The sequence below is a fragment of the Manis pentadactyla genome, chromosome 4 (assembly GCF_030020395.1).
Source record: "Manis pentadactyla isolate mManPen7 chromosome 4, mManPen7.hap1, whole genome shotgun sequence".
In the NCBI taxonomy this organism is placed as follows: Eukaryota; Metazoa; Chordata; class Mammalia; order Pholidota; family Manidae; genus Manis; species Manis pentadactyla.
The window spans coordinates 102458343-102480202 of record NC_080022.1 but is presented as its reverse complement, the minus strand read 5'-3'; the positions used below and the strand labels follow the sequence as shown (position 1 = coordinate 102480202).

Genomic DNA, 21860 nt, shown 5'->3' with positions numbered 1-21860 from the left:
CAAAGAAAGCAAAGAGGCTCACAAACACATGGAGGCTTAACAACACGCTCCTAAATAATCAATGGATCAATGACCAAATCAAAATGGAGATCCAGCAATATATGGAAACAAATGACAACAACAACACTAAGCCCCAACTTCTGTGGGACAAAGCAAAAGCAGTCTTAAGAGGAAAGTATATAGCAATCCAAGCATATTTAAAAAAGGGAGAACAATCCCAAATGAATGGTCTAATGTCACAATTATCGAAATTGGAAAAAGAAGAACAGATGAGGCCTAAGGTCAGCAGAAGGAGGGACATAATAAAGATCAGAGAAGAAATAAATAAAATTGAGAAGAATAAAACAATAGCAAAAATCAATGAAACCAAGAGCTGGTTCTTCGAGAAAATAAACAAAATAGATAAGCCTCTAGCCAGACTTATTAAGAAGAAAAGAGAGTCAACACAAATCAACAGTATCAGAAACGAGAAAGGAAAAATCACGACGGACCCCACGGAAATGCAAAGAATTATTGGAGAATACTACGAAAACCTATATGCTAACAAGCTGGGAAACCTAGGAGAAATGGACAACTTCCTAGAAAAATATTACCTTCCAAGATTGACCCAGGAAGAAACAGAAAATCTAAACAGACCAATTACCAGCAACGAAATTGAAGAGGTAATCAAAAAACTACCAAAGAACAAAACCCCCGGGCCAGATGGATTTACCTCGGAATTTTATCAGACATACAGGGAAGACATAATACCCATTCTCCTTAAAGTTTTCCAAAAAATAGAGGAGGAGGGGATACTCCCAAACTCATTCTATGAAGCTAACATCACCCTAATACCAAAACCAGGCAAAGACCCCACCAAAAAAGAAAACTACAGACCAATATCCCTGATGAACGTAGATGCAAAAATACTCAACAAAATATTAGCGAACCGAATTCAAAAATACATCAAAAGGATCATACACCATGACCAAGTGGGATTCATTCCAGGGATGCAAGGATGTACAACATTCGAAAGTCCATCAACATCATCCACCACATCAACAAAAAGAAAGACAAAAACCACATGATCATCTCCATAGATGCTGAAAAAGCATTTGACAAAGTTCAACATCCATTCATGTTAAAAACTCTCAGCAAAATGGGAATAGAGGGCAAGTACCTCAACATAATAAAGGCCATCTATGATAAACCCACAGCCAACATTATATTGAACAGCGAGAAGCTGAAAGCATTTCCTCTGAGATCAGGAACTAGACAGGGATGCCCACTCTCTCCACTGTTATTTAACATAGTACTGGAGGTCCTAGCCACGGCAATCAGACAAAATAAAGAAATACAAGGAATCCAGATTGGTAAAGAAGAAGTTAAACTGTCACTATTTGCAGATGACATGATACTGTACATAAAAAACCCTAAAGACTCCACCCCAAAACTACTAGAACTGATATCGGAATACAGCAAAGTTGCAGGATACAAAATCAACACACAGAAATCTGTGGCTTTCCTGTATACTAACAAAGAACCAACAGAAAGAGAAATCAGGAAAACAACTCCATTCACAATTGCATCAAAAAAAATAAAATACCTAGGAATAAACCTAACCAAAGAAGTGAAAGACTTATACTCTGAAAACTACAAGTCACTCTTAAGAGAAATTAAAGGGGACACTAACAGATGGAAACTCATCCCATGCTCGTGGCTAGGAAGAATTAATATCGTCAAAATGGCCATCCTGCCCAAAGCAATATACAGATTTGATGCAATCCCTATGAAACTACCAGCAACATTCTTCAATGAACTGGAACAAATAATTCAAAAATTCATATGGAAACACCAAAGACCCCGAATAGCCAAAGCAATCCTGAGAAAGAAGAATAAAGTAGGGGTGATCTCACTCCGCAACTTCAAGCTCTACTATAAAGCCATAGTAATCAAGACAATTTGGTACTGGCACAAGAGCAGAGCCACAGACCAATGGAACAGACTAGAGAATCCAGACATTAACCCAGACATATATGGTCAATTAATATTTGATAAAGGAGCCATGGACATACAATGGCGAAATGACAGTCTCTTCAACAGGTGGTGCTGGCAAAACTGGACAGCTACATGTAGGAGAATGAAACTGGACCATTGTCTAACCCCATATACAAAAGTAAACTCAAAATGGATCAAAGACCTGAATGTAAGCCATGAAACCATTAAACTCTTGGAAGAAAACATAGGCAAAAACCTCTTAGACATAAACATGAGTGACCTCTTCTTGAACATATCTCCCCGGGCAAGGAAAACAACAGCAAAAATGAATAAGTGGGACTATATTAAGCTGAAAAGCTTCTGTACAGCAAAAGACACCATCAATAGAACAAGAAGGATCCCTACAGTATGGGAGAATATATTTGAAAATGACACATCCGATAAAGGCTTGACATCCAGAATATATAAGGAGCTCTCACGCCTCAACAAACAAAAAACAAATAACCCAATTAAAAAATGGGCAGAGGAACTGAACAGACAGTTCTCCAAAAAAGAAATACAGATGGCCAACAGACACATGAAAAGATGCTCCACATCGCTAATTATCAGAGAGATGCAAATTAAAACTACAATGAGGTATCACCTCACACCAGTAAGGATGGCTGCCATCCAAAAGACAAACAACAACAAATGTTGGCGAGGCTGTGGAGAAAGGGGAACCCTCCTACACTGCTGGTGGGAATGTAAGTTAGTTCAACCATTGTGGAAAGCAGTATGGAGGTACATCAAAATGCTCAAAACAGACTTACCATTTGACCCAGGAATTCCACTCCTAGGAATTTACCCTAAGAACGCAGCAATCAAGTTTGAGAAAGACAGATGCACCCCTATGTTTATTGCAGCACTATTTACAATAGCCAAGAATTGGAAGCAACCTAAATGTCCATCAATAGATGAATGGATAAAGAAGATGTGGTACATATACGCAATGGAATACTACTCAGCCATAAGAAAAGGGCAAATCCAATCATTTGCAGCAACATGGATGGAGCTGGAGGGTACTATGCTCAGTGAAACAAGCCAAGTGGAGAAAGAGAAATACCAAATGATTTCACTTATCTGTGGAATATAAGAACAAAGGAAAAACTGACGGAACAAAACAGCAGCAGAATCACAGAACTCAAGAATGGACTAACAGGTACCAAAGGGAAAGGGACTGGGGAGGATGGGTGGGTAGGGAGGGATAAGGGGGGGAGAAGTAGGGGGGTATTAAGATTAACATGTAAGGGGGGGTAGGAGAAAAGGGAGGGCTGTACAACACAGAGAAGGCAAGTAGTGATTCTATAACATTTTGCTATGCTGATGGACAATGACTGTAAAGGGGTTTATAGGGGAGACCTGGTATAGGGGAGAGCCTAGTAAGCATAATATTCGTCATGTAAGTGTAGATTAGTGATACCAAAAACAAAGAAAAAAAAAAAAAAAGGGCAGTTCCTGTGTGGTAACCTCCAACGAGTTCTACACAAGGGTATAAAGGGCATATAAAAGTGTAGGCAAAGGGTCTGTTTGCGTTTATACAGAAGATGAAAGCCTAATTGGGCTACCCCGAAAATGAACTAAGATACGATATGAAAGAGAACTTCCAACATCAGCACTCTCTGGAAGACTCATGCCAGAAGATGATCATCAAAAAACCCCAACAAAGATCCACGCACTGCTACAGCTGTAGATGCACTCATCCCACCAGCTCCTGGACTTGCCATGGGAATGAAGGAGATATCTAAGCTGGCCTGTGCCTACAGTAAAACAACAAATTTGACTGGATCTATACTGTTGGAACTCAACCAAGAATTTGGAGAAGTGCAAATTGTAGCGCTCCAAAGTCTTACAACTACAGACTATTTACTGTTAAAAGAACATATGGCATGTGAACAGTCCCCAGGAATGGGTTGTTTTAATTTGTCTGATTTCTCTCAGACTGTTCAAGTTCAGTTGGACAATATCCACCATGTCATAGATAAGTTTTCACAAATGCCTAAGGTGCCTAACTGGTTTTCTTGGTTTCACTGGAGATGGCTGGTAATTACAGATATGCTTTGGTTATGTAACTATACTCCTATTATGTTAATGTGTGTGCACAATTTAAGTAGTAGCTTAAAACCTATTCATGCTGAAGTACTCTACAAGAAGATATGCCAAAGAAATAATCAATCTTCCCATGTTTTCTTCCGCCTGCTACTTCTACAGCTTTTCTTCTTCCTTCCTAATTACAACCCTTAAATAGAATTCGTGCCTCGTATCAAATTTATCGAGTATCATAATTCTTCCAAGTGGTAAAGATACCTCAAGACAAATGCTGGGCATAGAAGCCACAGGGCATAAATATGCAAAGAAGTAAAAAGCTAACCTTTTCAAACAATAAGGCTTCTCTCTCACTTACCAACTTCACATTTCCCTGTATGGCCCCGGAAGATGACTGGTTAGCCAGAGACGGGTAAGATTCCTCAAGGGAGGAACAACCTAAGACAGGCACAGTCGCAGGGGGGCCATCAGGTGAGAAATTGGGGATCAACAGAGGTGAGGCTTAGAACCTCACCCCCCCTGTTCTGAGAGAAATCTTCTGCATACGTGGATGTTTTATTGCCCTGGTCTAGCTTGGATTAACACATAGTCTACAGGCACACACCTGATCATCTACATTTGCTCTCTTACAACACTAAACTATGTTTTCTACCTTTATCTTGTATCTACCTACCACTTCAGCATTTTATTAAAAATAATAATAATAAAGAGAGAAATGTAGTATCCACACATAAATCAAGTATAAAAACCAAATGAGTATTCATATTTGAACTGACTGTTTAGAGTTCATAATGCATGAGCAAAACTGAAAGTTTCTGTGATGACTGCCCTTGTACTGTTCACTATGTAACTTATTTATTATGTAAGAATTTGTTCTCCATGAAAAAAAAAAAAAATGCTTGCATAATGCAGCTAATGGTTTAATTACAGAGAAATTTTTGGCCTTCAAATGAGTGTTTTAGAAGAGATGAAAGGCTGACAGTTAATGGCCTAAGCAGCCATGCCAAGAAGTTAGAAAAAGAACAAACTAACCCCAAATCCAAAGTAAACAGAAAGAGATTGTAAAGAAAGGAACAAATATTAATAGCATAAAAAACAGATGTCAAATAGAGACAGTCAATAAAATAAAAAACCTAATTTTGGTATACTTCCCAGTTTCTTTGACAAGACCAGCACAACTGATAACTCCCTAGTAAGGCTGATAAAAGAGAAAAACAGAAAAACAGAAAAGGCACACATATATCAATATCCAGAATAAGAAAGAGGGTATAATATGAGATACTATAGATGATTAAAAGATAAAAATGGGATATGATCAATAATTTTATGCTGATAAATTAGAAATTGATGACATTGACATCTTACCACACTGATATATGAATAAACAGAAAATCTGAATTGTCTAGTAGGTATTAAAGAAATTGAATTCATAATTTAATATGTTCCATAAAGAAAACTACAGAAAGTTTCATCAGTAAATTCTTCTGACATTTAAAGAAGGCACAATATAATGTTTTATAACAACTTCTTGAGAGTAGAAAAAGAGGGAACGCTTCCCAGTGTATTTTATGAGGACCTAATAACCTTAAAATATTGGAAGAAAAGTTATTACAGGACAATCTCATTAATATAAAAGCAAAAATTGAACAAAAATAGCAAATAGAATCCAACAAAATTTAAAACATTCAGCAGGTAGCAATTAAGTTGCGTGGATTATAGGAATGCAAGGCTGACCTAACATGAAAAAATAATAGTGTAACATTGTATTTCCAGAAAAGGGGGAGAAAAAAAGCAATATAATTACTTCAACAGATACATAAAAATTATTTTTTAAGTTTCCACATATGTTTGTGATTAAAACAGTAAACTATAAACAGGAAATTTTTTTAATCTGGCAAAGAGTATCCTCAAAAATCTGTAAGCATCGTATTTAATGGTCAACTATTAAAAGCTTTTCCCCCCAAAATTTAGAATGCAATGAGATGCCACTCTCACTACTTCCCTTCAACATTGTACTGGCAGTTGTAGCCAGTACAATAGGAGAAGAAAAAGAAATTACAAGATTAAGGATCAGAAAGAAAGAAATTGTTATTATTATTATTTACCAATAACATGATTCTATATACAGGTGTATAATATTGAACAGAAGACACAAAAGAATATTTATCATATGATTCTATTCACATAAAGTCCAAAAATAGGCCAAAATAACTTATGTTAGAAATCCAGACAATATTTACCTCTGGGTGGAGGAGGAAAGAGGGAATGGAAGTAAGAAAAATCAGGAGCTTCAGCGATGATAGCAATGTTCTATTTCTTGATCTGAGTTGTGGTTACGTAGGTGTGATGGCTTTGTGATAATTAAACAAGCTGTATGCTTATGACTTGCATGCTTTTCTACTTGTATGTTGTACTTTAATGAAAGTTTATTTTAGAGAAAGAAATTACCTGAAGTCCCTTTGGCTCCACCATACATACATCTCAGCCCTTCTCTCCTTCCCAGCTCCCCTAGGTATCCGCCATGTATGAGATGCATGGGGCAGGAAGAAGCACCAGCCGGGAATCCTGATTCGAGGACTGTGTCTGACTGCGGGGTGTGCTGTCAGCTGGTTTATCAGCCTTCTTACCCCAATCACTCAGGCTGACTGACAATTAAAGGCAGAGTCAAAGTGAGCATGTCATGTGCGAACAGTTATGTGCAACACTGAGATGGGGATGGTTAATGATGGCTGCTGCTCAGAGCTCTGTCAAATTCTGTCCTGATGGGGACAGCACGAGCAAGTGCAGAGGAGGTCTGCATGACTGAGCCTTGGAGAAAGCTGGATGAAGAAAAGCAGCATGCCCCCTGGGCAGTGCCTGTCTCCCAGTGGGCATTCAACCATCCCCTTAGGCTCTTCTGTCAAGCCTGTAGACAAGAAGGCAGGGAGGGAGGGAAACACAGGAAGGCTGAGGTCAAGCTACGAGCTTGAAACCCCCTCTGGAAGAAAGGAGGCATGTGGTCCATGGAGGATGTGCTTTCCCACACTTGTGGCAGGTGGCTGACAGCTGGCAAGCTGCAGAGATGCCTGGCTGGGACATAGAGCCCAGGGTGTTGCCACTCAGCCTGCCTGGGTCAGGTAGAGAAATGGGGCCAGGGAAACAAGACTTAACCTCCCGGGCTTTCCAGTTCCTTCACTGGCTGGCTGGGTGTTTTAGGCAAGTCTGTATAATCTTTGTGGGTCTCTGCTTCTTTTTAACCGAGTTTATTCTTGGGAGGTATATGACTAGGAATGCTGCCCTGAGCCAAATCACATGTATTCTGAGACTTGACCTTGCTGTGGATTCAGTGGCTCCACCTTTAGAACCCTAAAGCCTTTCTGAGCACAGCTCTTGGATCTTTGAGCGAACATTTACTAGGCTTCTGCTCCTTATGACCAAGAGTCCTGGCTGGAACATGCAGGCCCTGAGTCCTCAGGTCTGAAGCTTTGCTGGTTTTAGGTTCCCCAGAGTCTGGGTAATGAATTGCACATACATGTGCTCCCTGCAGGGTCATGCTTCTCTCCCTGATCCTGTTGACCTTTCCCTACAGGTGTGGCCTCTGCTTGGTGTGAAAGGCATCCTTCACCCAATAATGGCTTGGTGCAATCTTGGGAGTGATCTCTCTGAAAAGTAGTTTCTGCAGATTCTTGTGGAGGATGAGAAAGTTGTGGCCTCTGCCGTGTGACGATGCTGTACCTGACCAAGAGGAAGAGAGGTCAGGGTCTGCTGCATTGCCCTCTGAGACTCTGACAGTGAAGGGCCAAGCAACTAGAAATGATGGGCAGAGATAGGCCATTACTATTCAGATGAGCAGCTGCAAGGATCTGAAATGACTTAGCCCTGGAAAAGAACTTGGATATTTTACAAGTGAGGCATCCCAAGGGCTGGCAGATGGTGTCTTAGAGATATTATGATATGGCTTCTTCAAGAAGCAGATCTATCCTGCATGATTTAGGGGACTTCTTTTTATCCCAAGAACAATAGGCATACCACCAGGGCCTGCAAAATAGCTTCAGCTTTGTCTTCTGTGTCATTTTCTTTCCTAGGTGTGCCGAAATCATTACATGACATTATCTCCAAGATGCTGAGCCCTCTCCAGCTGGAAGGAACCAACTCAGAAATGCATTCTGCTTACTGGGAAATAAGGTCATTAGCAAACAGAACTCTGTTTTGCTGAAGTCCTTCCTTACGGGGCCCATCTCACTCTGTTTACCTTTTTATGTTCATGCATCCATAGGAACTGAGCCCTTGCATAAGAGTTTGGCATTAACTACTATTTTACTAGAATGGAAGAAACCAGATCATTATTCAGCCAGCTCAGCTGGCACAGACTGACCTACCTGAAAAATGTTGGCAAAGTCTCTGAGATTGAAGATGTAGTGGAATTTGATGGCTGTGGGGAGGAACGTGGTGGCAGTCTTCTGGTGGAAGTTAAGGATGAGGTCGATCAGTGGGGGGACGGACCTCTGCAGGGATGCTGGGAAGTTTCCAAGCTTTAGGTGGTGACTCAGGATGGTGCTCTAGATGGAGGACAGGGCGTCTGCTCCTGGAAAGGAGAGGATGAACACACTGAAATGGCACTGCACCGGGAAGAGAGGTATATGGAAGGACCCGGAGTCAGACATCTACCACAGAATAAAAATCACCGTCTCCAGATTTGGATAACACTATGAAGACTTCCTATAAGGCTTTGAATTCTACATACTGGTCACATTTCTCACCCTAAACCCAAGCTTAGGTTGAGCTAAAATGACTGGGGGAATAACGGGCTTTGGACCTTTGGTCAAAGACATCAGTATGGGGTAGTAAGAAGAGAACCTGAACTCAGAGAATGTGAGCCCAAATCTCAATGTTACTGAGTACCCACATGAGCTTGGGAGAGTCATTTAATCCCCCTGAAGTTTTCTTATCCTGAAGAATGAGTCATATCAGATGAACTTGATGACCCCTTTCAGCTTTAAAAGCTTCATAACTCTGGGTCCAGAAGTTTCTCCATCCCACTAGAAATACAAGTCAGCATCCTGTATGATTTACCACTTTAAGAAGCTGGACAGGGGAAGGGCCAATTATTACTTAAAATCAAGGGACATCTGCCCTGGTAAGGGAGTGTTTAGGACTCAGATACTGGCTACTCCCATACCTGAAGCCGTGGGTTGATGGTGAAGCTGCCTGCAGTGGGGTTCATGCAGGAAACATACTGTACATTCATGATCTCCTTTAGGCACAGCTTGTTACGGTCATACCTGGAACAGTCAGAAACCACAGGTCAGAGTTGTGTGAGGTCCCAGGCAGGTGAATGCCTTGTGAAGGTGTGGTGGGCTGTGCCCTATTATTCATGCACTTGAGTACATGAATGTCTTAGTCCATTGGTAGAGACTGAAAAGAGACAAGAGCCTGGGAAAAAATCCTGAGGGATCTAATATCTATGGAATAGCATAGGAAGAATAGACCATATGGATGGACCAAGAAAAATGGGAGGCAGAAATTCAGGGGTGTGTGGCACCTCAGAAAGCAAAGGAAGTCAGTATTTCCAAAAGGAGAGAGCCATCAGCCATGTCAAGTGCTGTCGAGAGAATAAGAAAGATAATGACCCACATCTGAGGTCTGTCAGACTTCACATAAAGACACAGTGAGCAGTTGGGCAAAACAGCTCAGTAAAGTTGAGGAAAACAGAAAGTAAATAATAGTGGGCCAGGGAGTGAGTGGGAGAGGAGGACATGAAAACAGCAGAGAAATTTGGTTATGTGGGGAGAGAGAGAACAGTAACTAGAAAATCATTTTCTGAACTCAATAGAGAAATTTAAGCAAGTTAAAATACTGGTGAGAAGGAGATAATCAGGAGAAAAGGGGGGCTAGATGATGGAGTGAGGATCTCAGGAGGTTGGAGAGAGTGGGGTTAACGTGCGGTGGACAGCTAAGCCTCAGGGCAGATGTGTCAGCAGGAGGGACAGAAAGATGCATGGGGGTGCAAGTAAGTTGTGCAAGCAAGAAATGGAGATGGCGTGTGTGATCATTCATGGAGGTGGGTGGGAGGTTTGAGACGAGAAGAGAAGATATGAAACCGACTTTTCTGAGAGTGGAGATGTGAACATACATAGGCAGTATGGGACAATCCCTGGGAAGTTTCTACTTCTCAGTTAAGATTTGCAGCCATGAATCTAAAAGAGGAGGCTTTTTTTCTGTGATGAGTGCCCTTGTACTGTTCACCATGTAAGAACTTAACTCACTATGTAAGAATTTGTTCACCATGTAAGAACTTGTTCGTTATGCTTCAGAAGATTGGAGACTGATGAGAATTAGGCTTGGGGTGGATTAATGATTGTGCATTGAGCATCGAGTCCCCTATACAGAATTTTATTGTTGTTAACAACCATTTGATCAATAAATATGAGAGATGCCCTCTCAAAACAAAAAAAAAGAGGAGGCTTTTTTCCTTACATGAGAGCCATGTATCTTCTCTGGCCAAACCTTTTATGTGGGTTTTAATGCCCTTTCTGAAAGAGCTTTCTAGAAAACAGAAACCTGTAAGGAATGCAGTTTGCCATGGGGATTCTCAGCTGGCACCAGAGATAAATTGAGGCTGGCAGCCCCAGCAGAATAGACTGGGCTTCAGCTCTGCCTTGGGCCTTTCCCATGCCCTCTGTGTGTGCTCTTACCAGTGGCCATAGTCCAGATGCTGCCTGATGACCATGTGTGGCTGCACAGTCCCATAGGCATCAACCTCGGGCATGTTCATGTCATCGATGAAATAGATAAGCTTCTTGTTGCCTGGGGGGCCATAATTTCTGCCAGCCTTCTTTTCTAGAGGCTTCTCCAGGATAGCTGAGGAAGAGAGTCAGTTAGTGAAACAAGGAAGTTCAAACCGCAGGTGCTAGTACCCAGCGAATATGGATGTCAAGGTCAAGCAATGGTGCAATGTGCTCAGGCTTGCAAATGATGGTGGCAGCTACTACTAGATTCAGGCACCCCACAGAACCAGAAGGAGAAGCTGGAAATTACCTGGCAGTAGCAGGGAAGTACTGGCCAGGTGTTGAACATCTTATTTTTGCACTGTTAGGTTTTTACAAACATTTATTATCTCATTGAATCCTTATAACATCACTGCAAGATTAGTATTATCATCCCAATATACAGATGAGGGAACTCGGACTTAGAAGAGTGACTTTTCTAAGATAGAGTCAGGAAACAAGTCCAAAGTAGTTAAATTTCAAAGCCTATGCTCCCGCTATCATACTTATGGTCCCCAGTTTTCTTTGTTTATAGACTAGAACCGGAAGAGACCTTCATAGTCCCAATACTGGTACTCTACCCTCCAAAAATCTATAGATAGCCAGATCTTGGGTAGATCTGGCCTCTCTACCTTAGACAAGGATGAGCATGAGGCTGTGGCTCCCATTCCAGGGGTAGGTGGGGGCCCTCCTTCCCCTGTGATGTAAGAGGGATTATTGGATATGTCATAAAAGGTGTTCTCAAAGAGTTCACCTCCTGTGGTTCTCCTGCGGGGGAACAGAAACAACAGCCTCAGAGTAATTTCCCAGAAGCCTCCAAGTATCATGAAGGGCACTGCCCCACTGCCTGCAGGTTCTGAGGCCCGTCTATCAGGGCACCTCAGTACCTTCCTGGAGATGAAGTATAGACTCTCTTGAAAAGCTATTTCTTCAATTGTCCAGCCAGAGGAAAGAACCAAACAGCACCATTTTCCAGCCTAACAGGACTTGTTTAGAACAAACTTTTAAGTAATAGGGTGGATATATGTCTCTTTTCTTTCCAGTAAAGCAATTAAATATTTATGTATTACAAGAACCAACAGTTCCGATTACAGCTGGAAGTGCTAAGAACCATTTGATTTCTTCTCTTAAAAAACAAGTTTGTAAACAAGGAGAAAGTATCAATAGACATATGAAGGTGACAGATAGAAAGACAAGTTCCTTCAAGAAGCTTGAATATTCTAATTTTTCAGGTCCTGAGTTGAATTAAGTGCTTAAAATATGAATTAAATTTAAATTAAATTAGCATCCAATTAACATACACTATCAACCAATTAATCACCCAGCACCTTCTTCCCCCCTAAAGATATAACAACTCTATATGAGATCTGTCAAAATGAAATATAATTAATGGGCTGCCAAGGGCCTGTTCTGGGCAACAGTCCTTGTAGTAGGAAATTCTCTCCTTAGGAAGACTTGTTTCTCCTCCTCCCAAAGTGGTGATATTCAAGTCAACCCCTGGAATTAAGCAGACCCTGTAATTTGGGTTGATTAAACCTTTTGTGCTTCTAGGATTTTGAGAAGAAAAGCATGTCAGTTAGCAAGAAGTGGCCTTGGAATGCTCTGGATTATCTCAAAAGGATGATGTTAAGTACTCCCGAGAAAGAGAGCCCCCCCGACCCTGGAAAAGGCATACACATTTTGATCCCTTCTTGGCCAAGCTTTGCTCCAAGTCGCATTGAGGATGGAATGGTAGCAAGTCCTTCCGTTTGTAGGCAGAACTGCAGGCGCAGAAGTTTAAGTTTCAGCAAACATGCTGATGTTGAAGGCACTAAACACAGGAGACATTAAAGTATGTGACCTTCCCACCACAATCTGGGCTCTGCATTGTCATGTACACGACCTGGGAGTCAAGTCCACAGCCGGGTGCAGAGCTCATCTATACCATCTCACTGAATTTCTGCAGCATGGCATTTGGCCATGACTGCGTGGAGCAGCACCAGCTGCCCTCTCTTCGTATCTTCTTGCCATTCTTTCTGCACCATTTCATCACCATCCTACATTTGAAGAGTGACTTCATTTTCAAAGTGGGTTCTCATTTGTTACCTCATTTCACCATCTCCGCTGCTACCCTCCTTGTCCATTGTCACTCACCTGGTAAAGGAGACATCCTCCCTAATGGCTGTCCTGCTTCCCCGCCAGTAATCACTTCACCATATTCTCAAAGCACACTCAGGGGAATCTTTGTAAGATGGAAATCAGAATGTGCCAGAGTCACCTCTCCAGTGGCATCACCCTCACTTAGCGCAAAGCCTATCTGGTTACATCTGCAGACCTTGCATCCATTTTCCCTTTCTTCTTCCCCCTCTGCACCCCTGCTCCAGCCATCCTGCTTCTAACACACTCGGTGCCTCAGGGCCTTGGCTCTGACTGTGTCCTCTGCCTGGAATCTTCTTCACCCAAGTGCCAGCACAGTTTGCTTGCTCACTTCCATCAGGCATTTATTTATTCAAATGTCATTTTCACAAAAACTCTTCCCTGATATTCTAACTCTATGCTTCCCTCTACCTCCTATTCCCTGTCCCTGCTCCATTTTTCTCCACAACACTTATCACCACTTAATATCCTAGATATTTTAATTATTTGTCTTTTGTGTCATGTCAACCTTCCACACTATAAATGTCCTAAGGACAGGAATTTTTCTGTTTTTCTTATTGTCATAACTCCAGCACCTAGAACATTATCTAGCATATAGTAGGCTCCTCAAAAAACATGTATTAAGTGAATGAATGAATGAATTTTATTAGCATAACAAATCTCATGAATAGGCAAAGAAAGGTATATTATCTGTATTTTGTAATTAAGAAAATAGAAGCAAAGGCAGGTTAAATACCTTGCTGGAATTAGAACTCCTATCTACAGATACTGATTCCAACACTTATTTCATATCACTCAGGGAGAGAGCCCCTGTGAGTCCTCACATCCTGATCCCTCTCTAGGGTGTACCAACCATTCCAGTCCTCCTGATTCCTCCAGTCTCTGAACTTGAGAGCAGTGCATTCATTCATTCATCCATGCAAATGTTGACCGGCTCTGTATGGAGTACAGGATATGCATTTTATCAATGATCCCGCAGATGATGTCTATTGTGTATTACCAATACCTTTAAAAAATTCTTTTAACAAATGAGAAAACTGAAACTTAGAGAAAGTAAAGGATTTTATACAGGGTCATACAGCTAATGACTGGCAAAACCAGGATTTAAACCCAGGTTACCTCCTGTTACCACTACTACAAATTACTTCTTAAACATTATTATTTCATGGCTTCTGCCCTTGAGAAATCCCCAGTTTAGTTAAATTCAGTGCCTGACCATATTTTGACAAGAGTACATTAGCAATTAATCATGTCTTACTTTGTACCAACATGATTTGTATACCTGTGTTTTAACTATTTTCCTTCCATGTAGTCTAATCTTTCACTTGTTAAGACATTTCTGGTGTATTGGGAATTTGAAAAGTAAGGGCTTTGCATTTATTCTTTCAAAAAATAACATGTTTTGCATGATTACAAAAATAATACATATTCATTATTTAAAGATTAAAAAGCAGAGAAATCATAATGATGAACATAAAAATTGCCCATAATTTTATCACCTAGTAGTAAGTATTACTTCCAATATTTTGGTATATTTCATTCTACTCTATTTGCTCTGTTAGATTTTTCCTTTACAAAATCAGAATTATACTGCATTTTCTGCTTGTGAAAGTTTTCATTACACATATTATAAACATCTTTATATGATAATGTATATCCTCCTAAAACATGATTTTAATTGCTGCATTGCATTCCATAATTTGGAGATACCAAAATTTATGGAATGCTTTCTCTATTGTCTGAAATGTGTTGTTTTCAATTTCCTTATACTTTGAAACTCACTTCCCCCATTCCAAGCAGAGTTCTTGCCTACTAGCTGAGAAATATCTGATGATTTAATTTTGTGTCATCTGCTTTTTGGAAGACAATAAGGTAAGAAGAAGAGATCTGTCTATATGTAATAAAGGAAGCTCATTGCTCCTTCAAGGTTGAGAGTCTGGTCAGATCTTTCAAGGTGCCATCCAAGCTTAAACCTTTAATGATCAAGTTACAGAGATTTGTTTACACTCAGACACCTGAGCTCCTATCTAATTAGTGTAATTAAGCACTCAAATATTTGTTGAATTAACAATTTAAATTGCAGTTGAATGGTGAGAGAATTCAGAATTGTGGAGGCCATCGTCTCTGTCCCACTCTCTTTATGCCTTGACCTTGGCTTCTTCTGGTCTCTTTCTAAACTAGCCTGTCTATGGGCCATTGTGAATTTTTCATTTTAAAAATTACTTTTATTTCAAAAGGAATGAGAAGAGGCTTGAGGTATTTGAGTAGACATAAAACAGACAAAATATAGACTAAAAAGGGATACTATAGGGGAAGAAACTTGTTTGCACCAATAACCTAGAAGGACATAGTTACTATAACCAAATAAAAATGTACTGCACATCTCCCTTTCTGACCTGCCTACTTGAAAGCTCAGGACTCAATCTGTATTTAATTACATGCCAATCCAGATTACTGGCACAAATCTACCTCCACTTTCATATGAAAAAGTTTTCCCAGGCAGTAAGTTCTAAAAGGCATATATCAGGGATACTAACAAAGATAAATCAGGCTACAAGATGGGCATGGTCTTCAACTGAGATTTTACAGAAGATACAAAAGTAACTTAACATTAACTTTTATCACCCTCTTAACAAAACCCAAGGACCAATCTTTGGCTGTAATCCATGGAGGGAATGAAAGCGAGGCAAGTGCGTCTGCGGAGCTCAGAGGAGGAGGAGAATGAGGACGGATCTCTGCCTCTAACCCGAGATGTCAGGTTTACTAATCTGTGCTTAGTGTAGCTGTTGGTGGGTAGTCAGTTGAAGTCTGAGTGTTTCAAAGAAGAACTGAAGGGGCTATTTTATTTCCTATCAAAGGGAAAGATAACCCTGTGCTCTAGGTATCAGACTAACAGAAGAAAGTTGGCATTCTACTATGGAAATTGAGATGCATGACTTACAGGTTTATCAGAGAGGAAGGCCACTAGAGTCCTATGAAATAAAACAGGTTGGTTATTGATACACTGTGTGACTTTAAAAGAAGTCACTTTACACCTCTGAACCTCATTTTCTAATCTTGTAAAAATGAGACTATCATCAGATCTGTGATGGTCACCATTTCCAGCTTTCTTCTCCTCAGTCACTTCCCAGCTGATGTGGCTGTGTGACACTGTTCTGAACAACAAGGCACAGACACAAAGCTATGGGGCTCCTGGAGAACTATCATCTCCTGACATGGGCACTAGCTCTCTCCTTTATCTTTCTATTTGGAATGCAGATGTGATGGCTGGAGCAGCACACATTCTGCCATCCAAAGGGAGCAGCTAATAATAGATATTACAGCACTGATATCACTGAGCCATTGGTTTAGCACTAGCAACTGCCTACCTCAAGACTTTTTGTTGCATGAAAATATTCTGTTTATGTCATTCTTGTCAGATTTTCTGCTGCTTGCAGTCAAAAGCATTACTAATACAGTGTCTCACTGGGTGGGGATGATTAAATGAACTGAAGGGGATAAAACCCTCAGCACAAGGTTTGGCACACTTCAAACATTAAATAAACCATGTGCTATCAACACTGGTGAGCAATGTCAATGCCTTGAAACACAACCAACATTGTATTTAAAGAGTTCTGAATCTGTGTTTAGAAAGTACTTAATGGAACCCCAGTGCTGGATGTAGTGAAAGAGAGAAGTGAAGGAGTAACTGCTTCCTTAATAAAAGAACATCTGATTTTCAGAAAAATGGCTTTTGGTGGACTAGCAGGATGAATGAGCTGCAAAATATGCCCCTGAAGCCCTCAATGAATGGACCTGCTGCGGGGTTATTGCTCATTTGAAAGTTGGAACATTTCTTCCAAAAACATTACTTTTGCTTTAGCACAGTTTATGTTAAACTCCTTCCAGTGAAAGGGGTTTGCTTGCTTCTTTTGTTTTGGCAGTTGGGACTTAGACATTATTAAAAAATATTTATAGGGTCTTAAGTTTGAGAAGGATCTTTAATAATAGTATAATAACAGTTTCCATTTACTCAGCACTTGTTTGCTGGGAGTCATTCTGAGTGTTCTATATATTTTACCCTGCTATTCAGGAATGAAAAGAATGAACTATTGATATACTCAACAACATGGATAAATCTCAAATCATGCTGTGTGAAAGAAGCCAGACAAAAAAAGGAGTGCATGTTGTATGATTCCATTATATAAAATTCTAGAAAATGCAAGCTAACCCACTGTGACAGAAACAGATCAGTGTTGGCCTAGGCACGGAGGAGGGTGGAAGGACTAGGATGGAGGGAGGGATTAGCAAGAGACATGAGGAACTTCCAGAGGTGATGGTTATGTTCATTATTTTTATTATAGTGATTGCATTATGGCTGTGTAAATATGTCAAAACTTATCAAGGTGTATCCTCTAATATGTACCATGTATTGTGTGTCGATTATAACTCAATAATGCTTTTTCTAAAGGGAAAACATTTAAAAAATTATGCTGCCTTTTTAGTAGGAAATGGATAAATGAGCTGTGATTTATTTACACAATGGAATCCTATGCAGCAATGAGAGTAATGAAGTAGATCTGCATGTATGAAAACAGTCAGTGATTTAAGAAGTTTCTAAAAAAGTTACAGTAAGATACATATTTAAAATTTAAATACACACAACAGTACTGTGTATCTGTATGGGTACCTATATGTACCCACAGTGTAAGTTTGGAATGATACACATCAACTTTGGTTACTGAGGAGCAAGAAGGAGGAATGGACGGGGGTGGGTGTTGGCTGCGATGCTAAGATCCATAGCAGAATGACAAAATTTTAACATCTGTGAAGTCTGGGTGGTGGGTGCATGGACATCTGTTGTATTATTTTCTGTACTTTTCTGCATGCTTGAAATATTTCATAATTTTTTAAAAGTTTAAGTAATTCTCCTTCCTACTCTTAGCATCCAGTTCTCCATGCCATGGCAACTGCTATTGTCGGTTGATTGTATGGCCTTCTGGAGATATACTAAATATATAGAAGCATAGATGTGTCAGTGTATATAGATGTAAATTTTTATGTATCTCTTTTTAAACAAGACACAATCTGGTGCTTACTATATACACTCTCCTGTATCTTGCTTCTCTCTCCAAAAAGCTTTGGAAATAGTTACAACTCAATTCATACAGAATTTCTTCATTCTTTGTAATAATGCTTAGGATTCCATCCTATAGAAAATTAGGCCATTTCCCATCTTTTGCCATTACATATACATTATAAACACACATCTTGCACATCTGTCTGGGTGTACTATCTGCCATTTAAAGTGGCAGATAATCTTTTCTTTATTATATATTCAAAGCTAATCTTTTCTTTATTACATAGGGTCTTAAGTACAAACAGCAATGAAAATGCTGGGCTGTAAAAAGCATGATGGGCTCACGACGTGGGTGGGACAGTTAGCCTCTCATCTAATGCCAGAGAAGCTACCCTCTGAGTTTCTGTATCTCCTTTTGTAAAAATTCTATTTCCTCTTGGATACCAAGTCTCCAGCTCCCACTTTTCTGTTAGTTGCACCCCTTCTCTTACCATTTTTTGCTTCTAAAATGTTTTAGGCTAACAAGTCAGATAAACAAAGTTGTTTGGACTGTGACTAAAGTAAGAGGCAGGAGATCCCAAGTAAAGGAATTCCGTCCTTTTCAGAGGTAAGGGCATGAGCTTTGCTACATGGACTTTGTGACATGGATGCTGGCTACTCTGGTGCTTTGGGTTACCCACCAATTCTAGTTAGTTCTGGAGAGGTGATGGTAGCAGACAGCTGCTTCATCCATCATCTAGTGTGAGAGGAGGGCTGGGACTGAGAGGCCACCAGGGAATTAACAAGAGACCGAGAGCATTGTGTTTTGGTGTATGTCTAGCTGTGGTAGGGAACCAGTGTCCATCCTGGCTCTATTTGACAGCATTCTGTGACTGTTTTGAATAATTCTTTGTGTTCCAACAGGAAAGAAGAAAATCCTCCAGCTGAGGGACCCAGAGTAAGAATAAGAGGTCTGAGCAGTGTAGAAGCTCATCCCCTTTTCCTTGGCTATGAAGTTTTACTCTCTATTTGAAGTAGTCTTTGAATTATAAAATCAATGTAGGATTCTAGGAAAAAGACCCTCTAGAATACTCAAATAGTACCACAAATAATAATATTAACATCAAATATTTATTTCACTTTTCAAAGCATTTTCTTACCAGAGAGGTAGGCTGGTGGTTAAGAGCACAGACTCTGAAGTCAGACTGTCTGGGTTCAAACCCTGGCTCCTCCACTTATGTGTGGCCTCAGGTAGTTTACTTAACTTCTCTGTGCCTTGGTTTTCTCATTTATAACATGGGGATGATGTAAGTACTTAACCTCACAGGTTTGTGCAAGATTAAGTGATTAAAAATTGTATAAAAGTCTAACCTCAGAGAAAAAAAAAAAAGTCAAACCTCAGGTTAGCACCAGACACATACCTGATGGATGTTTGATAAATGCCAGTAATAATAATTATTATTATCATTATTATTTAGTGTAGCTGTACTAAGTAAACAGAGTAAATTAAGAATCGGAGTAAATAGGCAGAGCTGATAATCTGATCAGCCCTTGGAATCAAGCCTTGCAGATAGGTGTAGAGGTGTATGTTTCCATGAACAAGAAAGGGAAACTGTGTTAGGGAGACCCGGCGAGATCCAGCCAGGTGTGTGAAGCCTGCTCATGGTCATGGGTGGGCACTAACGTGACAGCGTGGGGCCATGAGGGATGGTTATGACATTGTGCAGCATGGTGGGGACTGAGGCCTCGTGGAGCAAAGAAGAAGCTAGCTGTTTACCAGAGCTGTCTCTTCCGAGCTGATTGCTAACACAGAGGGAATTTTGCGAGCTGATTGGTAAACACAGCCATTATTTGAAAAAATAAATTAGACAATCATACAATTAAGTAAATTGTATCCAAAACAAAGGTAATAACTATACAAAACTCATTACATCCAAATTAGTTTACCACATTTTACCATCATCTATACTCTTCAGGTTATTTTCATCTTTCATTATCATATCTGTAAAGTGTGGAGATATGATAACTGGGGCGCCACTGTGCATCTCTGACTCCATGTTCACTAACCACGTTCATTGCATCAGTAGCTTGCAACCAGTCATGGTGGGAGGATCTGCACTACGGAAGCTGGCAGACATACAGAGCAGGGCTTGGTCTGTTTTGTTATTGTGTAGACTTAAGAGATGCTGGAGACAAATGCTAATGCAGATTACTCTTAAAAGTGTGTCATACCTGTAGCTGTTTACATGGTGAAGAGCCCCACATTCTTCCTTCAGAAGATGCCCACATTGTGGACAAACCAGCCAAGTTCTGACCTGAGTCTTCACCCCCTTTGTCTTACTTGTTACCACCCATGGGGTAGCTAGAATCAATTGGTGGACTGAGACTGACCTGTGAAACATTTCCCAGCCCAGCAGGATGAAGCCCGGAGGCCAGTGTGACAGCGAGGCGGGAGTCTGCTAACTGCTCTGGGATGCAGAAAGCAAAGGCAGTGCTGGGCCTCCCAGCCCCAGACCCCAATGCTGGGAGAGCTGGCAGGCAGTGCAGAAAGGAGGTGGAACTGACCTGCTCTCTCACTCCCGTGGGACCCGGTGGAGGGGGGCGAGCTCCAGTGACCCCGTATTGGTTGGCTTGAGTTCATGTGTGCAGGTGCCAAGGAAGGACCGGGGGACTGAAGCGGTCCAGGCTCAGCAAGCCCACGTTGTGAGTCAGCCGGCCTAAGGCCTGGGCGATGTACTGGGGGAGGAAATGGAAGGATCACGTCTCCTGTCATCAGCTGTGGCTTCTGACTTGCCCATCCCAAACAGGTGTGTGCTGATTCCCCACCTCTGGGGGATTTTGCCCTGGAGGTGTGGCCGTGCACTGGGGTCTCATTGGGAAAGCTGGGCAGGGTGGGGTGAGGGACCCTCCTGGGAGTGAGGGTCAGGGAGGAAGTGACTCTGGCAGGGGAAAACCCTGCAATGAGCCCCTGACCCTGAGGCTGCAGCCAGGCGTGGAAAGCCAGTGAGAAGCACGCTCCATGTGGTCAAAGAATGGATGCACCTGCCAGCCTTGCTGCCTGATGGTGAGCTTGGGCAATCTCTTACTATTACCTGAGCCTTAGTTTCCTATCTATAAGATAGGAGGGGTGAACACAATGATCTCTAGAGATGCCTCCACTGACAGAAGCCTACCAGCCTGCCGAAATCTCTCAATGGCTTCCCGCTTTCCTTGCCCTCAAGGTGCTGAACTGCTTGTTGTGTCTTGAACTTGGGGCCTGGAGGAGCTTGCACAGGCCAAGGAGGAATGTAGGGAGAGGACAGGAAAGGGCATGGGGCTAAGGGGTGCTGCGGGAGAGAGGAGGGGGGCGGCCCAAGGGCAGCAGAGAGGGAGGAGCGGTGCAGCCTCAGGAGCCAAGCCCACCCAGCAAGTGCCTGGCACTCTGCTCCAGCGCAGAGTCAAGGACGGGGTCACTGGCTCCCCAGCATGCCCCTCACCTTGCAGCATTGCCAACATGGTGTAGTAGTTTAAGGGCACGTTTTCCACCTGGCACTGCTCGCCATCGAGGCTGGCCAGCTTGGCTCCCACCAGCACTGACTTGCCGGTGCCCGCAGTCCCCAGCAGCATGACTGGCCACCGCTGCTCCATAAGCTGCTCCAGGAAGTAGCACACTCGGATGGTCTCGCTCGTGTGCACCAAACAAGCCTGGAACGGGAACACGATGAGCGTGCCAGGGGCTTATGGGAGAGATAGATTCACTGCAAAACGTTCTGGACCATTTCAGGAGAGGGATGCTGCCGGCAGGGCAGAGCAGGCTCACTACTGCGGGCAGGAGTGTCTCCCCTCATAGCCATGGTAAGGCCATCCTATAACTCCCCCTCAGTGTAGTGAGTATCCCCTCC

The 21860-nt window shown here is 41.6% G+C and overlaps 1 protein-coding gene across 1 annotated transcript in view; it reads right to left on the bottom strand.

Moving 5' to 3' along the window:
* LOC118931520 (dynein axonemal heavy chain 9-like) overlaps window positions 1-21860 on the bottom strand; it is a 215598-nt gene that overhangs the window by 40074 nt on the left and 153664 nt on the right. Inside the window, 4 exon segments of the mRNA XM_057499467.1 lie at window positions 8418-8657; window positions 9218-9320; window positions 10734-10899; window positions 21456-21663. Coding sequence (XP_057355450.1) covers window positions 8418-8657; window positions 9218-9320; window positions 10734-10899; window positions 21456-21663 — 717 coding nt within the window.